Source organism: Cryptomeria japonica, chromosome 7 (assembly GCF_030272615.1).
Source record: "Cryptomeria japonica chromosome 7, Sugi_1.0, whole genome shotgun sequence".
NCBI lineage: Eukaryota > Viridiplantae > Streptophyta > Pinopsida > Cupressales > Cupressaceae > Cryptomeria > Cryptomeria japonica.
In genome coordinates, this window is record NC_081411.1 from 391,737,041 (window position 1) to 391,761,240 (window position 24,200).

Here is a 24,200-nt window from a genome sequence, read left to right on the forward strand (position 1 = left end):
TTTGCAGGGATCTAAATATGACTCCACACTCAATATGTTGTTTTGAGCTTTGTGGATATTCTGTAGGGATTATTCATAGGAGTTTTCATTCTTAACTGAGCATATTTGATAGAAATGTTGTTTATGAGAAGCTGGTGAAGGTTGGAGATGGTACATATGACAAGGTACACAAGGCCAAGGATAGGAAGACATGACAATTGTTTGCCCTCAACAAGACTAGCTTGCATCTGAGGAAGGTGTCCCTCCCACTGCCTTGCATGCGATCTCCTTTTCATCTACAAATATGTAAACTTTTATATTACTATAAATAAAGTAACTTTTTTGTTTTGCTTTTTTCCTAAAACAAATAGAACAACATTTTATATTTAAATATAAATAAAAGGTCTTATCTCATATAAGAATTTTAAATTTTAATAAGTTGATTATGGTGCATATAATAAACATTATAGAAAACAAAACTATTTTTCTATTAATTGTAAAATTTAAAAAATATCTATATCAATATTTCATTCAAAACAAGTAATTGCAGAATGTGTGATTATTAAATTTTGAAAATCACGGCAGTGCGAGGGAATGCCTGGGCATAGCGCAAGTCAGGAAGACAAAAGAAAAGAAAAGAAAAGAAAAACAATAACAATTAAAGAGTCGATATGGGTCAACCCCTTTGTTTTTTGGTTGCTTCTAATATCAAAAACAATTAAAGAGTCACCAAAATGATTGGATAATTAAAATAATGAAATTTCTTCAAAATTGACCAACCTCGTACTACGTTGCCGTTCCTATATTTAATGTTAAATGGTTCAGAAATATCCCAGAATGTTTATTTATTTTATTTTATTATAGGCATTGGAAAAATATACTTCATTTGTACTTGTAAAGACAAATTCAAAAGTCCATCATGTGGGGACGCCCACACCTGACTGATAGGAAATACATGCAATATAATATGATTGCTCTAAAGTTAGCTAGTTATGTCGAAGTGGCCCTTTTGTAGGTCCAATAAAAAAAAATGGTGGTCCTTTTGTTTGATCGATACAGTTCAATAGCTCAAAAGAAATTTATTAGATATTACATTTTAAAGAAAACATTGGTGTTAATGTCTTTCGTATTGGAAATCCTATTATATGCAGCGACAAAATTTTAATCACTTTAACAAATAGATTAAAAAAAAAAGATAACTTGGAACTTTAATTAAGCCGATAGGCTTTTTGTATGGGGTTTTGTTTACCGAAAAAGTGTCAGTATCCCAGTAAATTCCCGTCGATGAAATTTTCCAACCGCCGTTTTCATCGATGACATTTTTCGATTGCCATTTTCTTTGGTCAACAACACAAGTTGTGTTCGTATACGGCGGATGCAGAGGACGTTAATGGCGCTTGTGTTGTGTTGGTAAACAACGGACGCAGAGGATGTACCGCTTGTGTTGTGTTGGCTTACGACGGACGCAGAGGGTGTTAATGGCATTAATGGTGTCTTTGGTATTTTTGGTGTTTGTCATAATAGAAAACTTAATTGTGCATTGGCTGACATTTGGTAATTTGTTTGTGGAAGCGAATGTTCTTTTGAGCAGAGCTTTTGTTGGGAGAAGGTTATGCAGTGATCAGAGCAAGCTTACAAGGTTTTTGTGTGATGTGCATCTAGTTTTCGTGGTTTTGTACCATTTGTTGTGCCCCATACACTCTTCGTATTCTCAATTTAAAATAGAATTTGAAAATTTGGCCAAAAAAAAAAACCTTCGTACGGGTAAATTCTCTTGCTCCTATCTGCTTTTCATAGTTCTATTCGGTTTGTTGTGCCTCATGCAAACTTTGTATCCTCAGTTTATAACAAAAAATTGCAAATTTGTCCTACGGATAGGGTTTTCTTTGCCTGCGGATAGGGTTTTGTTTGTAAGAAGCTCATGTTCTGCCTACAACTGGGCGTTGGCCCTACAACTGAGCTTCTTGTTTGACAAAAGCATTGTCTGCTTTTGTTCCTTCTCCAATTCAGGGAGCAAAAAAAATGCCTTTCGACAGGTAAATTTGTTGCATCTTATCTAGCTATGTGTTTCTTTTGCAACATATTCGATTCTATTTTCAAAACTTCTTTGTGATTTCTGTACATAGGTTGATACCCAATTCGCAAAATAGGGAGAAGGAATACAAAAAAGCTTTGCCCCTTCAGGATTTTTCCACAAATCGCTTCTTGCTTCAAAATATACTTGAACCAAAGAAAATGCAATTTCACATGGACATTTCCACTCAGAGGTTTTACCTGTTGGATCTAAAATGTCTTTAATGCCAAATCCTAGTTGAGAGGAACCCTATCATGATAGTACAACAAATCGAATGGAACTATGAAAATCGGATGCTCATATAGAGCCCTGATATGATTGCTAGAATGGGGTGGTCTCGGTATTATAGTCACTCATTGTAACATGCATATCAGGCGATCCTACTAGTGGTGTCGGTATTATAGTCACCTATTGTAACATGCATATCAGCCAATCCAATATAGATCGATGTGCCTCGGTGATGTCTTAATATAGGCAATGCTTTCTATGTGGTGCATTCTCTGCATCCGCTAACATTGGAATGAATTCCAACTCTCCATAAACAGAGCCCTCAAACTTGATCCTCCGCCTTGGAAGGCATCTCTCACAATATTTTATGTTAGAAACAACCAGATATTTCAATCCAATCCTCCAACTCGCGTCAACTGTGCATGTACAGACTATATATATATATATATATATATATATATATATATATATATATATATATATATAGTGTGTGTGTGTGTGTGTGTGTGTGTGTGTGTGTGTGTGTGTAAGAATTCCACTTTTGTGGCCTTGACATACAGCGAACGCAAAGGATATTAATACCATTGATGGCATGTTTATTATTTCCGGTGTTTGCATAATAGAAAAGTTAAATCTTCATAGACTGACATTTGGGGATTTTTTGTGGACCCGAATGTTTTTTTTTACTATAATATCCATCTGCTTTTCAGAATTCTGTTCGAATTGTTGTGCCTCGTGCAATCTTTGTCTTCTGGGTTTAAAACAAAAAATTGAAAAATTGGCGTGCAGTCTTTGTATTCTGGGTTTAAAACAAAAAATTGAAAAATTGGGCTGCGGATAGAATTTTCTTTATCAGGAAATCACACTCTGCCTGCAACTGGGTTTCTTGTTCCACAAAACCATTGGATTCGTTGTGATTGTTTGCTTCCACTTTCCTTTTGCCCTTTGTGACATATATTTTCTGTTTGCTGTTGCAATCATGGTTACAGAAATATTTACCTTGATGAGCATTTGCTCCTCCAATTTGGACTGTTGTGACCCTTCAACTCACATGAAATTCATGCATGATGTACATGTGCAAACCGTATATATATATATATATATATATATATATATATATATATATGTGTGTGTGTGTGTGTGTGTGTGTGTGTGTGTGTGTGTGTGTGTGTGTGTGTGTGTGTAGTTTGTACATGCATATATATGCATGTTTCCACAGGTCCCTCCTTCACGTAATCTATCTATCTATTGCGGTGGTTATAACTGTTTGTTTCCTCTCTCCTTTTGCCCTTTGTGAAATATATTTTCTATTCCCTTCGAGCCACATAAAATTCATGCATACTGTGCATGTGCAAACTATATATATATATATATATATATATATATATATATATATATATATATATATATATATATATATATATATATATATATATATATATATATATATATATATATAGTTTGTACATGTATTAATATGCACATTTCCATAGGCCCCTGCTTCACACACCCTCTCTATCCATTCCATTGGTTATGACTATTTGTTTCCTATCTTCTTTTTCCCTTTGTGAACAATATTTTCAATTTGCTGTAAAAATAATGGTTGCCGAAATATTGATCTTGATGGCCATTTCCTCCTCCGGTTTGGGCTGTTGTGTTGATTTTGTTATATACTTGTCTCTCCCTGTGCCTACATCTACCCAATACAAAAGGCAAAAAAATATTTGCATATAACCCTTTAGTAGGTGTGTAATTCATGTATGCTCTGCATGTTCAAACTATATATTTATATATAGAGAGAGACACGGAGACAGTTTCCACATGTCTTTATATGCACATTCCCACAAATGCCCGCTTCACACAATCTATCTATCCATTGCACTAGTTATCACTATTTATTTCCTCTCATCTTTTGCCCTTTCTGCAATATATTTTATGTTTGCTATTAAAATAGTGATTGCAGAAATGTTGACCTTGATGGACATTTACTCCTTGAGTTTGCACTATTCTATTTTTATTGTTATATAGCTCTTTGTACCTATATCTGCATACAACCAACACATTAAAGTGTATGTCCTGCAATCCTTTTGGCCTTTCCCTTGCTGCCTATATCAAATCTGTTGCTGCGATTTCAAACCCGTGTTTTCCAACCTGCCCTCTCTCGCTATCTGTGTTTTCATATTGTGCTACTACTTGTTGACGCTCTCTTGTAGTTCCTAGTGTATGATCCCTTTGTTTGCCCTGTACCAATCTAGAACAAGCCAATCATTATAACTACCTTCCCTTGTTCGCTCCATCATGCCATGCTTGCCTCCTGCTATGTTTCCTTCATTGCCTGTGCCCCTGCCATGTTTTGGCGCTTTTTATTGAAGTTTGCACAAAAAAAAAGAAAAAACTTGCCTATCTCCACCTTCCACTTGTTGGGTTTATAGAGATGCAATTCTTATCAACCTTTTGGTTGTCTATATTGTTTTGCGGTTCCTCATTGTTGGTTGCCCTCTTTGCACCTTTATGTGAATTGTTCTCCCTCGATCCGTTCTATGCAATCTCCAACTGCGCCTTTCAACACCTAGCTTCATTTCTTTGGGCTTTGGCCCCTCGAGATCTCATAGCCTCTTGTCCTTTTAATTTGTTCCACATGTCTGTAGAAGGAACTTCAAAAGTTGTGGCCTATAACACAATTGTCCATGCTATGTAGTTATCGTCCGCATTGGTAAACAAACAAACACATTGCATGCTTGCACCCACACGTCCACTAATTCTTCAACCAAACAAACAAACAAATGCCCATGTATGTATACATGGATATGTTCTATATATATATATATATATATATATATATATATATATATATATATATATATATATATATATATATATATATATATATATATATATATATATATATGTTACTATAAGTACATCTATGCATTCTAAACCCATGCAAAAAAAAAAAACACTGTGCTTGTATCGGTATGCCTTTCCCTCCTGTTTGTTTGTCTTTTTGCAACTCGTTCCTTCTACATCCATGTGCCCATCTGTGTTGACAGCCCAAACTGATTAGGCTAATTCTTGTACCATTCAACTTTTATTTTGGCAGTGATTCCTTTTCCCTTCAAGTGCATTGTACCTATTGATTTGTCTTTCTGTTCTTGCATACACTTTCTATTTGACAAAACATAAAAAGAAATCCATTCGTCGGCCTTGCAGTGCAAATTCAGCCATGGCTTCTGCCTCCCAATCAGTTGAGCCCACACAACCGGCTTCTACAGAAACTACAGTCAGCTTATTCCTTCATATATTTTCCTGTGCTCATTTTTTTAACTTTCATTTATTGTCTATTTCCCCATCATGAAAATGTTTCCCACTCTATCTGTGTACATATATATATAGCTCTGTATATTTGATGTTTCTTCATGTGCATCTACATTGCTATCTATGCATGTTCATAGTTGTTTTCTTCTTCAAATGTATTCATCCACTTGTTGTCTTCTACCTGTTTGTAAATCTTAACCCTATATCTATTGCGTACATACATCCACCTTTTTTGTCAAACTGAATTGATTCAGCTCAAAAAGAAATTATGGTGTTTTTATTTAAACTCTTTTTTTGGCTCCTACAGTGCGTTATGTTTATTAATTTCTCTTGATTGATCTAACATGCTTTTTATGTTTCACCGAACAAACAAAAAACAACACTTCTACCTACTACAACACAATCCTCCTATGCCTTCAACACCTCACTCTACTCATGCCTTGGAAACCACTCCTACAAACCCTCTGGTGAACTTGTACATTTATACATTTTCCCATCTTTTTCTGATCTGCATTCATTTATTGTTGTTCTTCCCTTCCCCTTTTAGAAAACATATCCGCCCATCGATGGAAATGAATACACAATTACCAATACACTGTGCTCTATATGTGGAATCTCTCCATACCTATGCATTTCCTTTTTCCACTTTAACGCTATGCATCACCACATGTACTTCCACATATTCATGCCCCCTTTACTATATACACATAGCTATATATATATATTCTTGCTTTCCCTAAATCTACTAAAAAACACATCAACAAACAAAAAAAAACCTCCACATAGCCATATGCATACATACATATATACATTGCTTGCTCTTTCTATTTAGCTTTCCTTTGCTGTCCTTGTAGGAACTGGCCCCAGAAATACAACTAACCCCACATGCAATCCTCTCCATTAATGCCAGCGATGACGTTCCATCTCCAATACTTCAGCTTTTGTCTTTTGAAAAATTGATAGACAGTGAAGATGACAATGCTCGATATAGGCTTGTTCTCTCTGATGGTACCCACATGCAACTGTCAATCCTGCCACCAAAGTATAGTGAACTGCTGCTTTCAGACACATTAAAGATAGGCTCTGTGCTATCATTGACAGCTTATGCTTGTAGAACTATTTGGAACTCGAGGTAGGCTCTTCAATATGTTCATATACTTACTAATTGGCTTTTGAAATGATACATTGCACACTATGTTGGTTCTTAATCCTCTCTTTTTACCCATTGCACAGGGTTATAATAATATTCAAGCTTGTTGTCAAATTTACAAATTCACCATTGCTTGGAAAACCTAGATACTTGCTTCAAGAGCAAGAGCAAGCAATGTTTGTTCGCGAACCAGCTCCCATAGCTAGACATTCCCTTAAGTTTGGAATACGCGTCCCACCTACACAGCAAGAAACCTTTTAGAATATCAACCCAATAAAAGCTTTGATCCCCTTCCAAAATAAATGGGCGATAAAAGGTCATGTAATAAACAAGAGAAAAATGCATCAGTATAATACACCAAAATCCTCTAGGCAAGTCTTTAACTTTGACATGATAGATACTGAAGGTACTGAAGTTAGAATAACGTGTTTTGGTGATATAGCTGAGATGCATTACCATAGGGTTGAACCAGGAGCATATTATTATCTGTCAAAAGGTTCCATTAAGGAAGCCAACACAAAATGGAATAAACTTAACAGTCATCTTGAGATTACTTTGGACCACAATTCAATATTAAAGCATTGTGATCCACCTGTTGATGGCGAAGGTAATGCTTCTCAATTCACACCAATCAATGAACTTACAAACTACAACAACAACACTTTAGTCGATGTCATTGGTGTTGTCGTTGATGTTAAAGACGCTGCACTAATATGTAGAAAAGATGGAAGCAAGGTGAACAAAAGGGTTATCAAAATAAATGTTGTGTCGACTTTTTCTGTTGATGTTAATTTATGGGGGGTTGCTTGGGCACAATTAGGTGAAGATCTCAAGAATATGCATGTCACTCAAATAGTTATCGTCCTTGAGGTCGCTAATGCTCGTGTTGGTTATTTCAATGGAAAAGTGATCAACACAACCACAGCAACCACTCTGAAAATAAATCCCCCTACACCAGAGGCAGCTGCACTTATCTCAAGAGGGAACATTCCTATTGGCCTTTTGCCACTCTCTTGTATTGTTGGTCAACTAAACTCCCAATACACTAGGATGACAATCGCATCTATCTTGGAACAAATGGTTGTCCTCTCTCAAACAGTTGAAACCACTATTAGAGCTATTGTGAGAATCATCAAAACTGATTCCTTTTGCTATCCAACCCGCCCTTTGCAATTTAACGGCAAAGAGTGTAAAAAAAAATGCATCCAACAAAATGACAATATATGGTTCTGTTCTAGATGCCAAACTCAACTGCCAGAATGCAATTACAAATACTTATTATAGATCATGCTTCAAGACTATACAGGCTCTCTTTGGGGTACTACCTTTGATGAAGTTGGCACAAATTTGCTAGGCATCTCAGCCAAAGAACTTTACATGTTCCAGTATGATTTGCCTGCAAACAGAACTCCTCAATCTATTATCAAGAATGTCCTCTTATCCACCTTTGTTTTCACTCTCTCTGTTACAATACAGACCTACAACTTGCAAACAAGACTAAAAACGACAATCACCAAAGCAACGCTTGTTGATTTTCAAGGTGAATGTGCTCTTTTGCTTGCAGACATTGCTTGGATGAGTGCAGCTGTAGATTTCCATACCGATTAGTTCAGGGCCTTTTCATATGGCTTTTGATTTTTTATGTTTACATGCCTGCACACTACTTTTCCCCAATTTATGCGAACAATACAATATTGTTGAAGATCAACTATATAAGCATTGTTGAAACTCATATGCTCTTGGCTATGACAAACTTTACGGTTTTGTATTTCCTTATGTGTTGCTGCAATTCTTATTTATAATTTTGATTGTCTATATATTAGCACACTTTTGCTTGCTTCTGGTCGTCTCATCCCTTTGTTGTTATGATCCTTTATGTCCTTACCTTCTTATTCAGCTTCTATGTTTTTCAAATATTATTGATTGATACATTAATATTGATAGTATGTTGTGAAAAAAACAAAAAACAAACTATATGTTATCATCCATTTCCACTCTAATGACATATATATACTTATTGTTTCCCTCCATGCACAACCTCAGCCATGTTCAACTATACTTAGTTTTGTTTATAGGAATTTATACCAGATTCTGTATATATACCAAATGGCTTTACCTATCACAAAACCAACCACTATAATAAACTCTCGGCGTTTAAACCATCATAACAATATACATCAATCTCTGCATCTACATCTGCCCTTTCGCTTTTGGGTGTTAACAAACATATATACTGGTATATCCACTTCTGCAATACTCATTCACTGTCCTCACACAAAAAAAACAGCCAACTGCAATTTCCGCTTTTGCCTACAAAAAGAAATGCTTCCAAATGCAAACTTGTTTGCTGCCCTCCCTCTTTGCACTTCCTATGTCTCGCTTTAACGTAAAAAAAACCTTGCAAGTTTACACCAATGCAGTGGTTCCTGAACACATGTGCATATGCCTGTGATTATGTATACTTGTGTGTATGTTTTTATATTCTTCTGTGTACTTATATTTGTGTATGTATCTCTGTGTGTGTGTGCACACATGTATAAATAGCTATACCCATATATGTCCGCCTGTCTGTATGTGTCTTTGTATGCCTGTACATATGTACTTATATCCATACATTCTTGCATGCATATAAACATACATACAAACATGCACACTCACACTCAAATATCCACGCACACACATATACATACACAGATACAATCATACATAGAGGCATAACAACATACACACATACATACATACACACACACATAAATATATACACACACATCCACACCCACACACATGCACATATATATGTATGTGTATATATATGCACACACACACACACACACACACACACACACACACACACACACATATATATACATATGTATCTATATGTGTGTGTGTGTATATATATATACACATGCATATATATATGTGTGTGTGTGTGTGTGTGTGTGTGTGTATACATGTCCACATCCCGCTGAGAGTTAATCTTCATACTTGTGCATTTTCACTCTTGCACACTCACAAACCAAAAAATGCGTGCTTCCTTCACTATTGGTCTTTTGCCTGCCATACACAAACCCTTTCTATTCCATCCAATTGTAAAAACATGCATACAAACATACATTCATTTATACATTCACACATACATACATATATATGTTTATTTGCATCTATATATCTATGTATGCCTGTCTCTATATAAGTTACGTATGCACGCCGACATTTGCTCCAGCCGGCGGTGGAGGGTGGAGTACCATTGGCAGGGAATTGGGGTTCTCCCATTTGCAACATATTTAGCCACATCGAAAACACACATACACATATAATTTCCTTCTGCCTAGACCAGCTCTGAATCAAACATTCATACATACATTTATATATGCATTCATGCATACATACATATATATATTTATATATATCTGAATATGCTTGTATGTTTGTATGTATATATGTCTTTGTATGGAATCCAACTTATGCTCCAGTCGGCAATGGAGGGTGGAGAACCATTGGTAGGGAATTGGGGTTCTACCATCCGGACCCTATTTAAGAACAAAAAACAAAACACACACACACACATATATGTGTGTGTGTGTTTATATCTGTGTGTATGTGTGCACACATATATAAATAGCTATACCCATATATGTTTGCTTGTGTGTATGTGTCTTTGTATGCCTGTACATATGTACTTATATCCATACATACTTGCATGCATAAAAACATACATACAAACATGCACACTCACACTCAAATATCCACACACACACATATACATACACGGATACAATCATACATTAAGGCATAACAACATACACACATAAATACATACACACACACACATAATTATAAACACACACATCCACACCCACACACATGCACATATATATATGTATGTGTATACACACACACACACACACACATATATATACACACATACAGACACACACACACATAAATATATACACACACATCCACACACACACACACACACACACACACACACACACACACACACACACACACACACACACACACACATATATATACATATGTATCTATATGTGTGTATATATATATACACATGCATATATATATGTGTGTGTGTGTGTGTGTGTGTGTGTGTGTGTGTGTGTACACGTCCACATCCCGCTGAAAGTTAATCTTCATACTTGTGCATTTTCACTCTTGCACACTCACAAACCAACAAATACATGCTTCCTTCACTATTGGCCTTTTGCCTGCCATACACAAACCCTTTATGTTCCATCCAATTGTAAAACATGCATACAAACATACATTCATTTATACATTCACACATACATACATATATATGTTTATTTGAATCTGTATATCTATGTATGCCTGTGTCTGTATAAGTTACGTATGTGCTCTGACATTTGCTCCAACCGGCGGTGGAGGGTGGAGAACCATTGGCTGGGAATTGGGGTTCTACCGTTTGTAGCATATTTACCCACATCAAAAACACACATACACACACATCCACATATAATTTCCTTCTGCCTAGACCAGCTCTAAAACAAAAAATCATACAATACATTTATATATGCATTCATGCATACATACATATATATATTTATATATATCTGAATATGCTTGTATGTCTATATGTATATATGTCTCTGTATGGAATCCAACTTATGCTCTAGTCAGCAGTGGAGGGTGGAGAACCATTGGTAGGGAATTGGGGTTCTACCATCTGGAGCCTATTTAAGAACACAAAACAAAACACACACACACACACACACACACACACACGTGCATGCACACATATATATGTGTGTACTTGTGTGTATGTGTGTCTACACAATCACACACCGCCAAATGTGATTCTTCAACATTGTGCGTTTTGCTCGCATGCCTGGCTCCCTTCTATACAATACAAGTGTAAATCAAAGATACATACATACACTCATTTATACATTCAAATGTACATGCATATGTGTGTGTGTGTGTGTGTGTGTGTGTGTGTGTGTGTGTGTGTGTGTGTGTGTGTGTGTGTGTGTGTGTGTCTATATGTATATGTGTTTGTGTGTATGCAAGCAAACATTTCCTTCAAACGGTGGTGGAGGGTGGAGAACCATTGGCAGGGAATTGGGGTTCTATCGTTTGCACCTTGTTTAAGCGCACACATATTATGCACTATGCATCTCATGCTATGTTCAATAGACCTGTTATTTCCCCTGCTTCTCGATGCATGATCAAAATAGGCACCTTTTCATTCACCCCAGCTCCACTAATATGTTACAAAGCCTGCCACCTCCATATATACTGCTTGACAAATATACAGATAGCTATTGTTACAATGTGCCATAGAACTGCATATCCATTTCCATGCCTGCATCATTTCATACACATACAAGTGCCTGTACGTACATACAAATATACCTTCCTTCCATACTATCTACTGCTTTATATGTATATGTACAGATCTAATATTCTCATTCTTAAATCGCCATTAAAAATTTAATATACTCTACCCATTCAAAATATATGCAATAATTATGCAGCCTGCTGAAGAAGAATTCAATCTAAAGAAAGCTAAAAGAAGTCAACAAAATCATCGTTACTACTCAAAACACAAGGAAGATATTTTGAAAAGACGTCGGCTGGCCCGCCTCAACTGTCAAAATCTCAACCCTTTGCAAGCCTCATTTACAATGAATACAATAAACACACCACCAACAGTTCTACCAAATGAAAATATTCATATACACAATGTCATGCCTGCTGCTGCTTCAGCCACACTCCAACAAACTTCCTTGCATTCCATAGAAAGCAATAAGACAGCTCCACCACAAGAAAGCCACTCTATCTACCACTATGCAATATTGCAGAATACAAATCCACAACAATCTACAATAAATTGTTTCTCTTCTACAGAATACATTGAAGCATTAAAGAACTTCTGTGCTCGCATTGATTCATTGTCAACACTTCAAATGTGTAGCATTTGTGAAGAAAGATATATTGGGATGGTTGTTCAAAGATCTCACCCAACAATTATCTGCTCTAGATGCTTCTCTGAAAGAGGCATTCATCATTTCTCTTTAGCAAATAACTTAGACCCAGGTGAACAACCCCTTGTCTTAAAGAAGCTTACCCAAGTAGAGGAGATGCTTATTGCTCACATATCTACTGTTTTGCAAGTCACTCATGCAAGAGGCAGCCAATACAAATACTTTGGGCACACGATAAGTTTCCCTCAAGACATCTCTGAAATTGCAAAAAAATTGCCCTGCAAGTTGCAGGATTTGGAAGTCCTCATAATCCAAAGAATCAATATACAAGGCAATAAGTATGACTGTTATGTCAATAAATTCCATGTTATGGATGCATTGACATTTAAAATCCAACATGACCAATACTACAAGGATGTTATCATTGATTTTGATTCTTTCAACTTGCTACCTGATGTTACAACAGATGTTTCAGCTATGTTAAATATGTTGCAAGGCATTGAAATTGAGATAGTTGTTCCTCCAATAGCAGATTATTCCAATGCTATAGATCCATTTGCCACAGAAAATTCATCATCCTTCATCCCAACTATGCTTGGTACAACTCATGAGTTGGAGGCCATTAAAGACACGTTGCAACTACATACTGCTGAAAAGAATTTATTACCTTGGCCTCAAATAAGCTCCTCCCCAATAAATGAAAATAACACTAAAGGTTTGTTGCCTATGGCATTTCCAACACTCTTTCCAACTGGTGTTGCCCTCCCACTCCAAACACATCCCAAACATGTTCATTTGCACAAGTATGCACTACACTTGATTAGATACTATGACCAAATGTTTGGTCAGCATGTCAGGTTCTGGTATTTCATTTATAATCTCATTATGTGCCATCGTTCACAGCAATCTGCAGCTGTCTTTATTAGAACTAATATAGAAGAGGCCTTCCCAAGCAATTTGCAGGCATTACGTGAACGTTTGCAGAGCACACCTGATGACCACTTGCCCAAACAGCTGCTCCGCTTTGGCGCAACTCTTAGAGGCACTAGAGCATATTGGAATAAATCTAGAAAAGAGTTCACAGCTATGATCTCCCAATTGGGTACCCCAACCCTCTTTTTCACATTGAGCTTAGTAGATACTAAATGGCCTGACTTGCATACCATTTTCAATGAAGATAAAGCCCAACAAATAGTAGAAAATGTAATTCGCAATCCACACATAACAACCTTGTACTTACACAACAGGTTTACAATATTTCACGAAGAAATTATTCAAAAATTATTCAAAGCAAAAGACCTCTGGTATAGATATGAATGGCAACATCGTGGCTCAACGCATATTCATGGATTCCTATGGCTCCCTGGTGCACCAAACATGGACATCATTGATTGGCACAATGACAATGAAGTCCATATGGCTAAAAGATTCTTTGACACATACGTTTCTGCTTGGAACCCTCGTACCAAAGCTGACCGAAATAATACAGTTTCCTACGCTGCAATAGATGATCCATGCTTGGCTGATACAGCAAAGATATTCTCAATGTCCCCAACAACCGATTATGAAGCACTGGTAAATACTTTGGAGAGACACACAAAATGCACACAAAATACATGTCTCAGGAAAAAAGGCAATTTATTCAAATGTCGTTACAAGGCTCCATGGCCTGAACAACAAACATCTACGTTGACAATTGATACTAACAATAAACCATGTTATACACCTACAAGGAATGATGACCACTTGAATATTCATAGCCCTTGCATGCTTTCAATATGGCGGGCTAACATTGATTGCCAGTCTGTTACTTCAAGAAAAGCAGTCTTACAATACATTTCAAAGTACGCTTCAAAATCTGAAAAATGATCAGAATCTTATACTGAAATGCTAAAAACTATTGTGAATGCAACTACTTCTGAAGATACTGTCTTGTCAACATACCAAAAATTTATGATGGGAATAATAGCAAACCGTGATATCAGTGCACAAGAGACCTGTCATTTGTTGCAAAAATCGCCACTCATTGCTTGTAGCTGACAATTTATATCTCTTAATGTTAGTAGAAAGGCACTACATCGTATCACAAAATCAGATCATGAAACAGACCTATCAACAAGCTATATCCATGCTTACATGCAACACCCTTCTCAATTGAATACAACAACTCTCTTGCAATCCGCCCAAGAGTTCTCATACATGTCGCAATGAAAAAAAACAAAATGGCTACTCTGCTAGAAAAAAGCAATAGTAAATATATATCCAAACTTCACTACCCCCCCCCCATTGAAGACAGTGATTTGTTTGAGATTTTATGTTGGTCTGAACTCTTGCTCTACAAACCATTCTGTGACATTCCAACAGATATAGGCGCTTCCAAAGATCAAATTATACAAAATTGGAAACTCTTCAATTCTGCTGGCTATGTTCCATTAACTGGTTGCAACATTCTACAGGCTCCTGCACTTCAAGATACAGATGATAGTGACACTAATGAATCTCAACATGAAGAACACTCAAATCTATTTGAATGGGAATTCCTATCTTAGATGGGCCCAACAAATAAATGTGCCACAGATGAACTACAAATGTTAGGGCGGCGAGACTATGATTTGAGCTACTCCTGGCCCACCGATATTCCAAATCAACAATTACAGTCTACTGCTGTCCAGTTCATATCTACAGCAAAATTACAATTTCAACCTCCTTTGAACCAACCCTTGCCCACAATCCCCACCAAAACCAATCTCTCATCTAAGCAAAACCTTGCACTCCACATAATTCTACATCACCACTCTCAAAAAACTACAGCCCAACCTCTCCGAATGATTATTCAAGGAACAACAGGAATAGGCAAATCATTCTTGATAGATTACATCAGACAAAAGTTGAATATATTTGGAACCAATACAACAAACACATTATTTGTCCTTGCACCTACAGGTATTGCTGCTTACAATATTCAAGGAACAACTATTCATGCTGGTCTCCGAATTCCTATAAAAGAAATGCATCCTTTGATAGGGAAAGCATTATTCACCTTCCAGGAATGTTTTAGGCATGTTAAATATCTTCTAATAGATGAAATGAGCTTCTTAGGTCCTAAATTGCTATTGAAGATTGACAGCTGCCTCCGCCAAGCATTCCCTGATAAACAACATGAACCATTTGGTGGACTCTCCATAATCCTTGTGGGTGACCTTGGACAGCTCCCGCCTGTGATGGACAAACCAGCTTATGCTTCGCACTCTACAACTCTCAACTTGTGTCGATCATTTACAATAGTTGTCACATTGCATACAATTTTCCGCCAACAAGGTTCCTCTGTTAAACAACAACAATTCAGAAGCATGCTCCAAAACATTAGAGATGCCCAGCCTAACAAGCATGACTGGCAAATGCTAATGAACCAAACAAATACAAATTTCACCCTTTTGCAGCAAAATGAATTCAACTCATCAATCCATTTATTTGCAACAAATAGCTCAACAATGCTGCACAACAAAAGAATGTTGAAGGCATTGAATTTGCCCATTGCTCTCAGTATTGCACGTATTGCACAACAAACTAACAGTGAATATGATAACAATGAACAGTTGCCATTGGAGCTACTGTTATGTGAAAATCAGTAGGTAATGTTGCTAGCTAACTTATGGATTGAAGTTGGCCTTGTGAATGGATCCATTGGCCTTGTTAAAAACATTATCTATGAACCGAGTACCAAACCACCAGACTTGCCAAACTTTATTATTGTCCACTTTCAAAATTACAAAGGCCCTCCATGGAATACATTACATCCAAATGACATACCCATTGCTCCTATTGCCCCAAGTACACGTACACAAATTCCATTGACAACTGCTTGGGCGATAACTATTCACAAATCTCAAGGCCTAACATTAGATAAAGCTACAATAGACCTAGGCAACACTGAAAAGCAAGGCCTGACATTTACAGCTATCTCAAGGGTCAAATCAATTGATGGAATACGCATTCACCCAGCTTTCTCATTTGAAAGGTATGCAAAAATGCAGAAAAGTGCTTTTACCATTATAAGAAAGAAGGAAGAGACTCGCTTGCAGCAACTCTCAGCCATCACAAGCACATCACTGGATTCCAATCTACAGCTATGAAATGCTTTCAGCCATGCTTTTGCCTTCAAACCTTCACCAAACAAATGGTTAATATTCAAAACAACCAATTTATCTTCTCCGTTTCTATTGCACAGGTAAAGATATTACAAAACTAATGTATTGCAATTCCCACTTTATAGTTTTCCCATTTTTTACTATGTTGTTTAAATTGAAATTTCGTTTCACATACTAACAGATTCAGTATTTTTGAAATTCCCTTCCCTGTGCAGGTTACCTTCCACATTAACACATTTCAATTCTTTATTACCGCAAAGTAAATTGTTTTCCCATCAGGTGCTTCACATTCATCGCATACCATTTTGCATTCTCCAATGTTGTTCCACAACTACCCACGCTGCACCTCCAATGTAAGTTCTCCAAACTTTCATGATCTAAATAACTAAAATGTAATTTATTTACAGATTTCCTCTTGCACAACCCCTAACTCTGTCTATCTTTCAATTCTTCTATGCTCTTTCCAGATTCCAAAAAGCCATACACGTTACGGACACAACAAAAAATCAAAAAGTAGTTTCGCTTCTCGCAGTTCTCTTTGAATACCTTTCTCTACCTCCTCACACATCATTGATATTAAACAAAATCAATACATAATCATAGTATCTCCCATATTAATTGCATTTCCACTTAACTAACTTCTCATCTCTTTGTTACATCTATTGCAGATTACAAAAGCAACCCTCCCACCAACCAAACTTTACCCATCATGCAAACACTATGACCTCCACCAAAGTCTACCCCCTTCAGACAGGTGATTCACACTCACAATTTAACATCTTGACTTTCTTTTTTTTCCAAACAAGCATGCCTCTAAACACATATACTATCTGCTTGCCAATAGCATTCCATTTAATTACTAACTACTAGTTATCATTTCCACATTATAGCTTCGTCTAGAACATCATAACATACACTATACTTAACCTTTTTGTATTTGGCTTTTACTATGTAGTTTCATTTACCAGCAAACTGTCACCCATCCAAAGTAATGTCTCCTTCCCCAAATTTCTTATTCAATGCCTGTCAAAATTAATTGAACTGTACTCTATCTTTTATTTTAAAAAATCACCATCTTCTAACAAAGGCTTCCATAATTTACCACCAAAAAGCACTCATAACTAGCTCAGACATCAAATTTTGCAGCACTAAATCTATTCCTCCAGATTTTCGCTCTTCTCATTGTTTCTGAAGAATCACTGCATCGCCACAAATACAACACAGCCATGCACACAAACTATTGCACCCACTCCTGCAGATTCTCAGGTATGTTTACGTTTTTATAGTGTTCATGCTTCCTCTTTCTTCTCTACGTCTCTATCATTTTCCTCAAGGTATCTTATTTTACATATCTAAAACTGCTATAGAATTTTCAAGGAATTGATTTTATTTCTTTTAGGTATTCCAACACTAAATGTGTTCCTCCAAATTTTTGCTCTTCTCATTGTTTCTGAAGAATCACTGCACCACCACAAATACAACACAGCCATGCAGACAAACTATCACACCCACTCCTGTAGATTCTTAGGTATGTTTAGGTTTTTATAGTGTATATGCTTCCTCTTTCTTGTCTATGTCTCTATGGTTTTCCTCAAGGTATCTTATTTTACATATCTAAAACTGCTATAGAATTTTCAAGGAATTGATTTTATTTTTTTTAGGTATCATTACAGATGTCTTCTTCTCACTCAAGTTGTACCAGTGCAAGATTATAGACTGCAACCTCTTCCTCCAGTTCCTCAGCACTGCATCGTTCAGGTACTACCCTGCAACCACCTTTTGGTGTTCTTCTACTTACCTCTTACATCATTACAGTTTGGCTTGTTTGCATTAAAAAAAAATTAATCAAACACTCAACACAAAATCTTAGTGACCATTAATTAATGTACAGTGCAGCCATTTTCAAACTACAATTATATCCAATCATATTTTTGCACATTATTACATAATCATATATTTCTATAATCCTATGCTTCATGTTCTCTTTCAGTTCATTTCCATATTTGTTGACCTTTCTACTAATTACATATTTTCTGTCATCTTTCAAGTTACCAACAATCTTATGCACGGATTAACATGCTTCACATTTTCATTTTCTCTCGTTCCTCGAAAAATACGATTGATTTGGACAATATATGTCCTTTATTGTGAACAACTAAAAAACTTTTGCAATTTCACAATTGATGGTTGTACACATCACATTGCATAAACGCAACACCAATGCTAATTTCTTCTATATTGAGTTAGCTTATTCTATGTTTAAACTCAGTTGCCTTTATATATCTTCCTTTTACCAGACATGCCATTCATGTTCGCTTTCCTCCTTCTGTCAACTGTTACAAACTATTATGCATTTTTTCTTCCTCTGCTGCACACACCCATCCTATTGACTTTCCGTTGCATGCATTTAAAAATGTGCAACTGCTAGTTTTAATCATGGCATAACTACTTGATCCATAGTCATACGATATTATCTGTTTCCCAGATTTGCCAGTGTTGAAAATGAAATAGATTTTATTCTCTACCTACCAAACACAAAATAGTAAATAATGGGAGTACGTTTTGGTAAGTTACCCCTTTGTCCTATATACGTTATAACTGCCCTACCTCACCAATCACCATTATGAAATGAAATATTTAAAGCTTTAATTAGTTATTTAATGATGTTATCTTTTAATCAATTGAAAAGTAAGAAAAGTAAGTTTGTCGGGTGTGTGGAAGTTTTGTGATTGGTGTCTATCTTAGGACATGGAGTCAAATAAGAGATCACAAAAGAATTCCACCAACAAACTAAGTCCAATCAGTTGATATAAATGTTAATGTCTTACATCAACAAATCTGTTCATGTTATCACAAAGGCCTACTTATAGATCCTAATTATGCATTCAAAACCACAATTATTTGATCAAACTATTTTAACTCTTCCCTTGAAAGAGAACAATGAACAAATAACACAATCACAAAGAAAACTACAATGACAAATCCAAATATATTTGATAAATTGTATTCATATAATTTGGAATGTACAATTTAGAGACAACTTTATGATTTATTCGTTGATACTTCAAAAATTGGTTAACATTTTCTTCTAGAATCAAATATTTACATCCTGCATGTTTATCTATGATTAATATTCAACACTACACTATTCTACCCACCTAATACAAATTTTTTAGTACCCTTTCTAATGGCCTTGAATTACCTTCTATAAAAATAAGGGAGCAACAAGATACAGGTCATGTACACATGTCACTTTCTCATTTGACAAACTTTGAAAATTAGGAGAATACGCCCAAAGCACTTTAAAGGCATAAAAGGCAAAAAGGAAGTTGCACCACCTGAATGCAAATAAGAGAAACTCATTGTTGCGTGTTGGGCATAAACTTTGATTAAGACTTTGCATGCTCCAAATTGAAATTTATTGAATAGCAATAGAAATAACTACAAGAAATATAGCATAACATGTTGGAAAGATGAAGTGACCAAGGCATTGAAATTTGATGATCCATTCAAATGAAAATTGAGCATACTTTTCCTCAATCCATAGCAGTAAAGTATAACTTAAGATACATTCATCCTTTGCTCGCTCAATTGTGCTAAAGTGCCTATGACAATATTTGTTGACAAGGAAATATTTAGTTAGTCAATGGGAGCATAATATTTCTCATGCCATTGGAGATATGTATACTCATGAGGCCATTGATATTCTTGCAATTGTTTCACATGAGCTAGATGCTCTTTCCATCTTTTGTTGCTCTAGTCTCTACAAGAAACTTAGTGTATTCAATCTCTATTGTAATCACCTTGTCCACTGTGATGTTAAACAATTGTTTATTCACTTTCTTCCCATCATTTGACAATAATAAAATCATTGGCAATAGAAACAGATTGCTAGTAAACAACAACATCGGATGTCATGGAAGGAGGGGTAGTGCCTGAGTTTATGATCTGCTTTAACTTTACATTCTCCATATTAAAATCATTATATGACTTTTGGAAATCAACTTCTCCTTTCTTCAATTGTTCATTTTCCTCTTAAAAGTTCTTAGTGGCTACTTGATTGAACATAACTATTGTCACGAAGGATTGCGACGTGATGCTAAGTATAAAACCCAACAATTCTGTGAAACATGGGAATACTTTAAGGCTTGTGGGTATGCCTATCATGAAAGTAGACCTTCGAAGATTAGGCCAACTTCCTGTCTGATGAATCTCCTACAAACTTTGTTGAGAAAAGGGATAGAAAGAATACTAAAATTAAACCTATCCTACGAGGTGAGGCACCAAATATTGCTTCTAAAATCTACAACTGCTTAACTCAAAAAACCTTCAACAAATAACTTCAATTACTCACAACTCAACTAAGCATGCATTTGCATCAATATTTCATAGAAAGGATTGAATTTAGAATCTGGTTGAAGGAGAACAAATTGTTTTCACAACTACAAATCATTGAAATCAGCTTGCACAATCTACAACCTGCACCTATCATGCAACTACTCACATTAAATCCTAATTGAATGAGACAAATTAAAGGATTAGAAGATAAATCACAATAAATCATCAAAATCATCCATTTAATAACACAACAGAATAAGCATTGAGAAGAAAAATGCTGCTATTTTATTGAAAATAAAGGAGTGTTATTGTTACAATCTCAGAAAAATGAGCTACAATAATGTCCTTGAGCATGAAAAGGTCTGAAAATAGTCCACAATCGTGTTGAGGAAAGAAAAATAACTCCTTCGTAATGAAGAAGAGAGAAGAATATATAGAAGATAACTGTACTCTAAACTAAAAGTCTACATGAAGAAACCTTGGGCGAATTTGCCCAAAATGTTGTGCAAAACACATGTGAAACTTTGTCAAAAATAGCCTCTACCGCTAAAAATAGCCCCTCAACTGAAACTGTATGCATGAAGAACTCTCTGCTACATGAAAAAGTCAAAAATAGCCCTTGGAAACTGCATGATGTATACTGCCAAATATAGCTCCAACAAAAGAAAACAACTCTACTTTTGAAAACTGCATGAGCTCTGAGCCAAAATTAGCTACCAAAAAGCACCTCTCTTTTCTAAAAATCTACTTGCCATGACTGATGCTAAATATAGCCCTACAAAGAAAACACCCCCCTTTTACTGAAAAACCTGCATGTTGTACATTTTACCTTTCTTTATTTCCTTTTAAATGTATTTCCTTTTAAATGATTTTATATTGATATTTATTAAAACAATTTATTTTAATAAATATAAAATATTTATTTCTTTAATCTTTAAATATCTTTTAGAATTTGAAAAATTTCTTTTCTTTTTTTTATATAACTTAATATATTTCTATTAAGATTTATAATAAAACAAATCTTTATAGAATATATTAAATAATATAAAAAGAGCAAGGGAAAGAAATAAAAAAAAACTTTATGAAGCCCTTACCCCTTAATCTTAGGGAGATTACATAAGTATAAGTTTAATGACTTTTAGGTCATTGACTATGGGGGTTTATAATTCATGCATGATTTATTTTATGAAAAATAAATAAAAAGCCCATCCTAATCTTGAATTAGGGCATGCAAAGACACTTGAACCCTAAAATCATGCATTCTTTTCACTTTGCACACTTTGTCTTGCTGAAAAAGACATTTGAGGCTGTCAACATGCACTCTTTCTCTGCTACTGTTTAACTAGAGGTTGAACTAGGACTTTGAGCTGGAACTCTTTTTGCATGAAGAAAACACGGTATGCATGGTTTTCTTCTTTTTATGATGCTCTTATCTTTCTCTTTCTTGCATTGTTCATTACTTTCTTGGTTTGACCTCAAATTCTACAAGGGTTACCGTTGCCTAAATATTGTTATAGGACTGTGGTTGCACTAAATATATTTGCATATCTTTGTAGAAGAGAAATATAGTATGTTTGGAGGACTTTAATCCATGTTGCAAACTCTTGCTTATGTATTAGGGTTTTTCTCAAATAAATCTTTCATGTAGTCACTGTCTTTTCATGCATTTCATGTTGTTGATCTTGGTCTTGGTAAGCCAACTCTTTCTTTTCACCTTTCCTTTATGACTATGTAAATGGGTTGTTAAACCCTCCTTGACTGCACTGTTCTTATTCACAGAAACCTTATATGGCTATTATGAGAGTATCACTCTTTTAAACAAATTTGCTCTTATAACTGCACTTTTTGCATTGGGGTTGTAAATGGTCTTTATATTCCTCTATGTATAGAGTTTTTCCTTATACAAGTATTCCTTTTCATTCATGGATGCTCCTTTTGTTGGGATTCAAGAACACTGAGAGGTGGGGGGGGGGGGGGTGAATCAGTGTTCAGCCGGAATGGACAATTTTTTACTTTCTAGACCATGCATATATAAACTGGTAAATAAATAAATATATAACAAGAAGCAAATAAACCATCCACATAAATGAGCACCATAACACACATAATTTATATGTGGAAAACCTCAATGAGGAAAAACCACGGTGGGATTTGTGACCCACAATATCAGTTCACTAGCCAAATGAAAAGATATTACATATAACAGGGGCCTGCACTTGCAGGAAGGCACACTGCCTAGAGCATATTGCTCATCACTAAAGAGCCTCACTAACTACAAGCTTTCTACTAAAGTAAATTACTAAAAATGAACTCAAGAATGCATCTTCTATGCCAAATAGTGTTTCGGTTCTAGTTCTGCTCTGTACCAGTTCATAAACCCTGAACTACTACCGGTATCACTTATCCTCCAAGAACGATTTCCAAGCTATCTACAAATCATTGCACGATATAACATTTGCATACAGAATGATCTCCATACATATATTTCACATCATACAGTTCTTCTATATTCTCCTATATCCACACATATCATATATCACATATGTCTTATCACAATAACCTACCAGACTGACTTATATACCTATTACAAATAATATTCCTTATGTCATCTTACAATACTTTTACAAAAGATATTCAATGTCGGCCTTGACAATAGTTACAAAATGATTTATTAAGTAAATCCTCCTTAATGTCGGCTTCCAATAAAGTATTGATGCCGGTGTCGGTGCCAATGTAGCCCTAAATGCTCCAAAGTTGGTATCTGCTGGTATATGCCTCCTAGTATCAGTTTATGACTTCCATCAGATCTTGTTGCCATCAATGACAATAAAATGAATCTAATGAGTGTCAATTGCCAACAATATCCCCCTTTGGCATTGATGACAACACTCTTGTGAAAAATGGATTCCCTATTGGTATACTCCGCCTAAGCAATACACTCCATTTGATATCCTTCCAATGTGTTTCTATGATATTTTTCACATATGTACATACTC

The 24,200-nt window shown here is 35.7% G+C and overlaps 3 protein-coding genes across 3 annotated transcripts; all 3 read left to right on the forward strand.

Annotated features, from left to right (window-relative positions):
* Positions 1-12,262: 12,262 nt before the first annotated feature.
* Positions 12,263-14,587, forward strand: LOC131856792 (uncharacterized). Its single transcript, XM_059208717.1, has one exon. The coding sequence runs from the start codon at positions 12,263-12,265 to the stop codon at positions 14,585-14,587; it is 2,325 nt and encodes a 774-aa protein (XP_059064700.1).
* A 680-nt stretch (positions 14,588-15,267) lies between these two features.
* On the forward strand, positions 15,268-16,350 carry LOC131856793 (uncharacterized). The gene has a single exon (XM_059208718.1). The coding sequence runs from the start codon at positions 15,268-15,270 to the stop codon at positions 16,348-16,350; it is 1,083 nt and encodes a 360-aa protein (XP_059064701.1).
* Positions 16,351-16,353: 3 nt separating this feature from the next.
* Positions 16,354-16,851, forward strand: LOC131856794 (uncharacterized). Its single transcript, XM_059208719.1, has one exon. The coding sequence runs from the start codon at positions 16,354-16,356 to the stop codon at positions 16,849-16,851; it is 498 nt and encodes a 165-aa protein (XP_059064702.1).
* Positions 16,852-24,200: the final 7,349 nt, after the last annotated feature.